At 36.9% G+C, this 10484-nt stretch overlaps 1 protein-coding gene across 1 annotated transcript; it reads right to left on the reverse strand.

The window, feature by feature from the left end:
• Nucleotides 1-1553: 1553 nt before the first annotated feature.
• VCAM1 (vascular cell adhesion molecule 1) lies at nt 1554-9962 on the reverse strand. Its single transcript, XM_062581331.1, has 9 exons — nt 9750-9962; nt 8831-9106; nt 7768-8085; nt 6732-7004; nt 5876-6142; nt 5064-5330; nt 3995-4261; nt 3016-3282; nt 1554-2281 (listed from the first exon to the last, which is right to left on the reverse strand). Exons 1-9 carry the CDS (start codon nt 9811-9813, stop codon nt 2121-2123), a joined length of 2160 nt encoding a protein of 719 aa, XP_062437315.1. The 5' UTR covers nt 9814-9962; the 3' UTR covers nt 1554-2120.
• Between the last annotated feature and the right edge of the window lie 522 nt (nt 9963-10484).

Here is a 10484-nt window from a genome sequence, read left to right on the forward strand (position 1 = left end):
GCAAAATGTTTTGCATACTGGAAAAATCATGCTTTCTGGTTTGTTCACAAGACTTCACAGACATGCCTGACAGTATTCTGAATAAATTTGCCTGGCACCACCTCCAAGAAATTTTTGTCATGGGCCTGTCAAAGCTCTCCTCCTCCTCTGTCTTCAGTCTTTTCTTCACCCTCCTACTGCACGACTGCATTTCTCAAAGCCAAGTCCACCCTGCTCTCCTATTTTTCTGCTACACCCCCACTTCCCAAGCCTCTCATTCCAAATACAGATAGGTATAAGACTCCCCACAACCTTATTCACTGTGCACAAAATACTGCTGAACATGCTGAACATGTGGGAGATATGCATTCCCTGCCTCATCCTGCAACTAGCTACTGAGAGGCAGCTGCTTTTGTATTGCTCCTGGAGGTGGCTGTTACCATGTGGTATAATATACAGAAATTCCTTTCACATATCTGAGCTTGTTGGGGGTGAGGGGAGAGAAGGAATTTGGAGGAGCCAGGCCCAGCTTTTTGTGCCTCATACAGTGGCTCAAGGCTACTGGGCTCCAGCCCCAGCAAACAGCCCAGCACACCTAGTCTTGCTTTGCGCCTGCCTTGTGCCTTCAGTCAGTGTTGAGCCTTGTTGACCAGTGGAGTTACAGCGATGCTGCCAGGCAGGAGAAGGGATGTAAAGGAGAATGCTGTTCTGTTCCACCTCTCATCCCTTCCCATCTTTGCTTCTGTGCAGAAGGCCCACTCTCTTCACAGCCTTTTCCCCAGCACTGGGGGGGGGAGGGGGGGGAGGAGGAGGGGGCGGGGTGAAAATAAATGCTTAACAAGGTAAAACACAGGCACTGGTTGTCTTTTAGAAAACAAGTTGTCAGGCAAGGGGTTTGGTTTTCGACATTCTGGGCAGCTTGGGAGCACACGTTCAGGAAACAGCTCAGCTACCATTGCTGAGGCTGCCTAGATTTTGCTTCCCCCATTTGCCTACGGCCTTAGTCAACTGCCTGCTTTGCCTGTGTCTTTGAAGTTAGGGCTTCCCACAACATTTGTATCTACTCTTGTATATCTATGTACTCTATGTACTATTCTGTTAAGAATAGTTTTCACTGGTGGCTTCCACAGGAATGTGCAAGCTTTCCCCTCAATAAGGCAGTCTATGCCTAAGATCTGTTTAAGCATATAGCTATCAGACCAAGCTCATGAAGTAATTATACTTGCAATCAGTATGGACCATCTCGCTCTCCAAAGAAACAAGCATTAGCATTAGCAATGCTGATTTGGTAAGCAGTGGCAGAAAGCCACTGGCAGTTTTATTTTGCAGTGGAAGCCTGTAAAGCATACTAATTGGCAGCTTATGTTCTTAATAAAGAGTCTGATTTTGCTCATCATGAAATAGCAGAATTCTGCCATTTACTTGAGAATAATTAAATCCTACAAAAATACCTTAGCTTTTCTAAAACTTGCTGGACTTTAATACCAGTCACTTTCTGAATAGCATTTATAAAAACATATTAACTAAAATAAATTGTTTCAAAAATTAGTCTAGAGATCTTAACTGCATTTAAATTAATTAGAAATGTATGGCCCTGTGACTTCATAGGTTTATGGCAATGACAGTGAAAAGAGAACATTTTTCAAACATTTCTACAAGTAGGCAATTTATATTAAAAGCATTCACTCTGTATATTGTAAAATATACACTCTGTAAAATAAAATATTTCCGTTTGATCAGCTCAAATAATGTTGATTTATATCTCTGAATTAATAACATTTCTATTTACAGTTGCAGTAAGACTGCATTTTTACAAACTGTTATTCAGTTGAACATATTTCTAATACAGATTATACACTATATACAAACCTAGTTCTCCCAGGAACTCATTTCTGAGCATGCTTCAACATAGAAGTGGTTTCCCTGTTTCTAAGACAGGATGCTAGTTTTTCCTTTCATTTAAATACTGAAATACTCATCAAAACACAAAACATTTTCCATTTGCTATCACATGGTAGCGTTCTTAAGTCACTTGCTTGTTACAGCGTACTATGGAAGAGGAGCAAAGTCAACAATTTGGCTCTGCCAACACAATAAATAACATCACTTATTATGAACCACTTAGACTTATATTGATGTGATCACACTTTTGGCCTCAGAGCTTTTACAAGACTGTAGGATCCATTTATCTTTGCTTTTCTTGACACGTAGATCAAAATCATGACTACAGATATTGCTATTGCTGTTACACAAGAGAATGCAATAATCACAGGCATCATTTGATATGTTTTTTCTGCTCTTCCTGCAAAATGGAGACAAAAAGAGAACAAAAGTTGTGTAAAAAGTGATTGAAACAAATATATGTATATTATTGCAGAAGCTATGCTATTAATCATCTTCATTTGGACCACTTTTTCTGTTTTCATGTGTAAAGCACATTTCAAACCCTCTTCCTTATGCGTGTTTCTGTAAAAACTCCCTATTACTCACTTTATTTTTTAGCCAGAATCTTGGTCTTGAATTTGTTATGCAAGTTAAAACTCATCTGGTATCATCTACAATGAAGAGTACCATGGAGTTCATGAAGAACAGTAGAAAAATATTCTGCATTTTTCCCAGGGAATACTTGGGATATTTCTGCTTCCTGGAAGCACAGCATTTCAGGAGAAGACTATGTTTAAGAAGCCCACTCTTTACAATTTTTTGTGAAATGGAGCTTGCTCTATTCAGCAGCTTAGTCCCACTGTTCATGCAGCAGCACGGAAGCATAGCTAGGATCCTCTTTTTTCTAACCACCTTCTTAGAGCTGTTGCACCATGTCAAGTAAGAAAGATAATAACATTCATTTTGAAAAGAGGTGATATACAGGTGATTCTCACCAGTTGTTTTATTATTTGGCTTAATCTTTTTTGTTTTTTTAAAGTTAATCACACTATTTGTGTGCAAGGATCAGCAGTGAACTAGATGTACTCACCTTGACACAAAATTCATTAGACAGTAAGAACAAAATAAGTTTAAGGCAATAGATCTACCTACCTACAACAGCTATCTCAATTACTTTAATGTTGTTTCCAACCTCATTGAAAACATCAAGTAAGTATCTGCCTGTGTCATTTTTGGTGACATTGTAGAGTATAAAGGTTCCATTCATTGATGACAGAATAATTTCTTTCTCTGGATGCACTTTTTTCAGGACCATCTGTGATGGTGGGTTACTATATGTGCTACACATAATGGTGACATTTTCTCCTTCTTCAACATTTTCTGATGGATGTACTAACACAGTAATATTTTGGGGAGGAACTGAAAAGAAAAGAAAAGAAAAGAAATACAGTAAGATTTAGCAACAAACAGAAGCAAAAAATACCCACAAGGTATCAGCAGCTTGTGGACACAAAGTTTTAATTCAGTTAATGGATTCACCATAATTTTTGAGCATGTAGCATTAGGTCACTAGCTGATAAGCTTTCCCTATACTCAACACAGTGCACTCAACAGCAATTGACAGAAAGAACATTTTATCACCTGATGGATTATTTTGCATATATTTTATGTTATATAGAGCTTTTTCTTCTTTTTCTATTTATTCAGCAAGTTCACGGAAGGACATGAGTTTACAGCCCCAGAGCTTGATGTTCTCTTTCAACAGATGAGAAATAGAACAGAAGAAAGGAGTCCTAAAGTAGCATTTCTGTCACTATGGTCCATAATTTTAAATCCTGTTTTCACTGTCTGGGGGAAGTAGAACTATGAAAATTTTGAAGCAGCAATTGTTCTGTTCATCTGTCATTTTGGACAGCAGTTTTCATTACCACTCTGTTCCTCCATTCCTATCAGTTATTTATGACAAGAACCTGTTTCATTAATCTCAAGACAATTTTTAAAGACATTCCATTCTTAACACACAACAAAAGATGAGCCCAAATGCTGCAATTTGAAGAATTTGGAAGTGAACATGTAATTTCATCTTTCTAAAACAAATCATCATATTAATACAGTAGTTATTTTAACTGACCTTTGACATCAAGTATTAGGTGCTGAGACTCCTCTCCCAGTTCATTAACGGATACACATTCATATGTTCCTGCATCCTTTAGCTGAACACTGCCGATGGTATATTTGCCATCTTGTGTTTCAAGGGTTGTGATCACATCATCTATTTTCCTTCTCAGAGTAATCTGAACAGCTGGAACACCTGTGGACGTGCAAGAGATGGCAACACTTTCTCCTTGTTTCACTGCATTTGAAGGGAAAACTGAAAGTGTTGTATTTTTTGGTGGAGCTACAAAAAAAGAAAAAAAGAATACAGAAGAGAGAGTGATTAGTGACAGAAGTGACCTCTAAACAACACATTATTGCCATGCAATAAACACAACCACCAGACACATTACATGTCTGTAGTGTTATTAATTAGACCACTTTTAGGATTATGTAATTTACTAAAGTGCACATATGCGTACGCACTGTTGTGACTATTGTTACTCAATCTTTTTTCGGCTTCAGAAACATGTATGTTTAGCTTGCTCTGAGTACTGGATGAAAAGTAGGGCAGATCTGAGTAACAACTATTAAAATATTCCCTGAAAATGAAACTGCTATCCTTGCACACAGCCTGAGGAGTCATTATTTGACATAAGTTTAAATGAAGCTTATGAGAACAGGACACACTGTCGATACTTAAAAAAGAGCCATGAGACTGCAAAACAGTCCCTCCATAGAAAATCTTCATCATATACTTTCTCACTGAATCTTTTCTATGCAAGTAGCTGGATCCTACACTGAGGATTCCACTTATTTGGTGGAAAATATAGGTGCTTCCCTTGATAGCTTCTTTGCCTTGTGTATACATTTGCCAATGTAAAGAAGTGATGGAAGTTATACTGACATGGAGAACTTTGCATGAGCTATCTGTACCAAGGTAGATTTCACCCTTCATTATTTAGAGCTATCTAAATGATTTAATGCAATAGGGTCACTTTCTGACTCCACTGGCATCAAAAGCAGAATTCCCACTGACTTCCACAGAATGAAATATGGACCTAAAATGTATTTTTTTAAAATGTATTTCACCTTGTTCTACTAACCTTGAACAAGTAATCTCACAGCTTTTTCCTCTTTGCCAAATTGGTTATATGCTTCACATTCATAAAGCCCCAAATCTTGACTTCTGATACCCTTTATAGTTAAAGTCGCATCTTTAAAATTTTTTTCAAACTCCCCAGTGGCTGCCTTTTTCTTCCAAGAAATCACTGGAGTTGGATTACCAAAACTAGTACATTTCATTGTCACAGTTTCTCCTTCTTTAACAGTAGCAGCAGGGATTACAGAGATGACTGTATTCTTCGGTCCACCTAAAAAGAAGAATCCTGTAGTTAATTATCAATAGAATTTTTAGAGAAGGACTAACATTTCCTGCTGGATGTAGGTTGTCAGCCTCCTGAAATTAATTTCTCTTTTATCCTCAGAATAAGTAAAACACACAGTTTCAGAACTCCAATGCAAACTTTCCATAGGCTAAGAAGCCTACAATCAAGAATGTTAAGAAGGTGGGTCAGTCTCCCTCATTCAGATCTTGATTTAAGACTGACAAAATGCCAGGTCTAGCCTTCAAAGAAAAGATTTCATGCCTCTGTTTTGCTCCTCAGCAATGCTCCTTTCTTTGGGGAACTGCAGAGGATTAGGCTGTTTTTTTGTTTTGTTTTGTTTTTTACAAAGAAAAAAATGCACTCAAAAGAGGACTGGAAGAGTTAGGGAACAGGTAAAACTATGACTTTGGTTTTGTACTCACAGGTTTTTGTTTAGTTTGATTGTTATACATGTCACTGAAGTAAGTGGAGAACTGTCACAATTATTTTAATTATTTTTAAATGACTGGGAATACGTTATGGACACTTACATTCCACATTAAGAGCTACTGCACTTTTACTTTTCCCGAACTTATTTTCTGCTACACATTCGTAGTCTCCTGCATTAAGAAATGTCACAGATGGCAGGAGAAGAATTCCTCCCTCACTGTAAAGCCCCACATCTGCAATGTCAGATTTTCTTCTTAAAACAATCTTAGCAGGAGGGTTACTCTCAACAGAACATCTTATGGAAACATTTTGTCCTTCCTGAACTGTTGTAGAAGGTTTAATGGAGACTTCTGCAATATTTGGAGCACCTGCGTGACAAGACAAAATACTAATGTTATACTAAAGCAAAAGAAGTACTAAGGATGGATAGAGTTTTAAGAAAGTAGGAATTGTTTGCCCAAAGATCTCTTCATTTTGATTTTGGCCCCAGATTCCAACTGAGACTTTTGCCTCTACTGAAATAGTAATACTAATAATTATAGTCTGATACAGTTTTACTACTAAATGTCTGCTACATTTACTACTATTGATTAAAAGTCCAAAGTCGGAGATTGAGACATTCCTGTGAAACTGCTATGTGCATTACTATTTCAAGGAAATAACAGTGATCCCTATGATACCACTTTCGCAGATTCCTTTATGACTCTGAGTGTTGCACTGCAGGAAATATTTTAAGTCTGCATGTACACCAGTAGAAAAACAATTAGATAAAAATTAAGCACTGAAATGTAATACATAGCCCACGAAGATTAAGAGTAAATTGAAATCTGACTCCTGAATACATAGTAAGGAAGGCCCCGTAATTTTCTATTTTTCAGTGTTCCAGAGTCCTGAACCCAACAGACATCTGTAGATTGGGTACTGAACAACACAAGTAAAATTTATCCAGAGTTATACCTTGTATAACAATGTCCACAGTTGCTTTCTCTGTTTTATTAGTCACTAGATTAATTACTTCACAGATGTACAGTCCTGAATCAGTGAAACGGGCATGAGGAATAGAAAGGACATTGTTTTCCACCAGATACTGAATGCTTTTGTTAGCCACTTGTCTTCTCCAAACTATCTGTGGTGGTGGATTACTCTCGGTTACACAAGTGAGTTTCAGAGAGTCTCCTTCCATTGCTGAGTTGCTTGGAGATGCAGTAATGATAGTATTTTTAGGACCAACTTGAAGAGAACAAAAGAAAAATATGATCAACATGTCAATGAAGAATGATATGCACATCTCTAAGGCTAGCTTCTCTAGAGAAAAACTTCACACATTACTGAGAAAATAACAATCTAGGTGCGCTAGTAATACAGTGGAACAATTTTTCCAAACTTTTTAAATGTTCATGCTTGCAGCTTTAAAAGCTAAACTAGACCAGATGTGTACTTAAAAAAAAAAAACTTACATTTGTTGTTACCCTGTTGACTGGGACTATAAATTCAGAATTGCAAAGGCAATTTTAAAAATAATTGTCTATCTGTATACTGTTATTTTTATTCTGGTCTCTACCAGTACCCAAGGAAAAAAAGAGAGAGAGAGAAGTTACTGCAGGATTGCTTAATTTCCATCATGAACAACAGTGGGTGTTTAAGACCACATGGACAAATTTTTCACCTAGTGTTATTGAATATAGCCCTATTCTAGGCCCTCACCTTTAAACTTGAAGTGATCGATCACCTGTTCCACAAAGTTACAAGACTGCACTCAGAGATGACATATAATAACGAAGAGCCATAGACTAGCTTCGGTATTTTTGCAATACAGTTCCTAGCAATGGTATATGGTCTAACAGAGAAATTAGATAGTAGATTATCTACACAAATAATACAGATAAGAAGCGTAGATTATAAATGATTTACAGCACATTCTTTATAAGCCCACTCCATGAACCTTAATGTAAAATGATATTTCATTCGAAAACCCTAGTATAAAAAGACTTACAGTTTGCATTCAGTTTCTGAGAAGTTACTCTTTCTTTTGGTTCAAAGTCCATATTAGCAATTGGTAACTTGGCCACACAAGTAATGTCTTTCCCAATATCTTCCGCAGTGGGGTTAAACGAATATGTCACAATTTTGGTCTCTGTATTTGTGCTGTCATCTTCCAAAAACTTTTTCTCAAGCAGAATATGTTCCTCTTTCTTTAAGATTACTTCTAGGTGATCAGAAGGATACACACTGGGAATTTTACAGATGACTGTGGCTTGTTCCTCAGCAACTAAGGATACGCTGATCTCAATGACAGGATCACTAGGGAAAGCTGAAAGAACAAAATCAATTTATTTAGTCTGCCACAGACAGCCCTTAGAGAAAACAAAAGAGCAAGATCCAGAAAACATTTTAACATCTTAAGTTTAGAGGTGTTCAGCATATGACTGTGTATTAACTGTGTTACAAGGCATACCTTGATATGAAGATGTATAGGTCTTTTATAAGCAACTCATGCAATAGCAGGAATTACATTTGTACATTTGTTAGAATATGACTGCAAGTGATCTAATAAGATCTAGCAAGGCACCTAGGCAGTGATTCAGCTGCCTAAACATAGGCATCTAATGCCATCAAAAACTCTGGGAGTATACTGTCATCTGTACTAGTAGGTTTGGACAGCTTAATCATTTCCATATAAATTGCAAAGCGATTTGCTTATGAGTTTTGCACTTGCAGATTCTGCTATTACTTCCACCTCAACCGTATTTTTTCCAGCTCTGTGAATGCTTTGGGGAGCCTATTTTTTGGCTTTCAAGTATTACCAAAAATAAGAAAAAGTAAGACTACTGTGTGCTATCTTCAGTGTAGACAAACTAGCAGAAACAGGTTGAGTATGAGGCCTGAACAGAATCATGAATCTTACAAGGAAATATATGCTGAGTTATAGCAGATTCATTATCTTAGGGTTATCAGTTAACCATCAGTTGCACCATCTAAGAACAATTAACAGATTTTTTATGAATGAGTTAAACTAGTTATGAACTAGTTAAAGAAAATTATACATTTTCACTTACAGTAAAGTTCAACTTTGACACTCTTCTCTTTTTTCTCAGCCTTGCAGAAGACAGTACACAGATAATCATGAGCATTCTCAACGCTAACTGGACTCATAGTCAAGATAGAGTATGTTCCATAGTTGCTCACTGTTCCTCCAAGGGGGTTGTCCGTTTGGATTCTCCAGGAAAAACTTGGTGATGCACAGCCAGTAGTATTGCATGTAAGCATGACTGTTCCTCCAATCTGTGCAACAATTCTGCTAGCAGGTGTAATTTCCACTTCAAAAGCTTTAACTACAACATGGAGAACATACATAAACTCAGCAACATTCTCAACATTTATTTTCTCTCTTCTTCTTGTGGTCTATTGTGACACAAGAACTCAATACTTTACAAGTTTAAAACAGTTAAACTAATAAAGCTCATATACTGGTTTACTTGCCTCCCCCCCCACCAAAATGTGCAAAATGGCATAAAACCAAAGCTAGCAGTGAAAATAATTGCATTAGTACAATACAACTTTTTGCCAGTTGGATCTGTTTCTAAAACTTTGTAAAATTTGAGAAGAGGGGTAATAAAGAAGTTAAAAAGGGCAACTACAGAATCACTTTCAACAAGACGTTTAGTACCAAATCTGACTGATACTGTCAGGGATGATATAAAATCAAACATGCAGTGATGTATGGCAGCTATCCTAGACTACCCAGTAAACTGAATGAGAAAATGACCCTGCTATTGCAGAGCATAAAAAAGCTCAAAATAAATATTGAAAAAAGTTTCCTAGGATCCTGACAGAACTATTTAATTGACAACTGTATTTGCTGAAATATAAAATCAATTCAGGCAAAATGAAATAAAGATCAAACAGTAAATTGCAGTTCAGTTGACATTAAACAAAATTTAAACAAAATGAAGGAAATAAACCCTCTCAACTTACCACTCATGCATGCATAGAAAATTATTATCACAGCTTGTCTTGTTCTTTCCATCTGTTTTATCATTTGTAACTGCTGTAATTAAGTAAAGAAAGTAAATTCAAAAGTCTTGCTATTTCCTGTGAAGAAGTTCAGTAAGAGCCTGCTGCTCTGCAACTGTTTATTCTAATAGCTCCAGTGAGCTTTTATAAAGGTTCTGCTGAGGGTGAGTGGGAAACCCCTGGACGGGAAAATCCAGTGTAGAGAGGAAGGCATCCATATAGGGTTGCGTAGGTCATTTCAGCGCCCTCTGCTGCTTTTTATATAGAGAATTTGAAGCCCAGGAAAACAATAAATACAGTGCCTGTTGTACTTGCAAAGAACATGCCAAGATCTGGTTCTGCAAACACTTGATTAAATGAATGAATGTGGGTAATTACAAGTAATTCAATAGGACTATATCTATATCAGATGGAAAAGTTATTCAAGTTTACCTTCAGCACAAATATCTTCATAGGACCGCGTCTTTTGAGAAAAGTCCTAACAATACTCACTTCTGTGAATTTCCTTTGAAAACTGTGCCACCATTCTACGAGGTGATGTTATTCACATTCCTTAGTGCTTCTGATTCCTAAAAAACAAAAAATATAAGTCAGATGAGAAGTGTGGAGATCATACTTCATCAGCTTGAACCAGGCTAGTCATGTTCAGATGAATGGAATGATTTACCTGATTTTACTTTAAAAATGTCCCTCAAA

The sequence above is a fragment of the Rhea pennata genome, chromosome 8, assembly GCF_028389875.1.
Source record: "Rhea pennata isolate bPtePen1 chromosome 8, bPtePen1.pri, whole genome shotgun sequence".
NCBI classification, from domain to species: domain Eukaryota; kingdom Metazoa; phylum Chordata; class Aves; order Rheiformes; family Rheidae; genus Rhea; species Rhea pennata.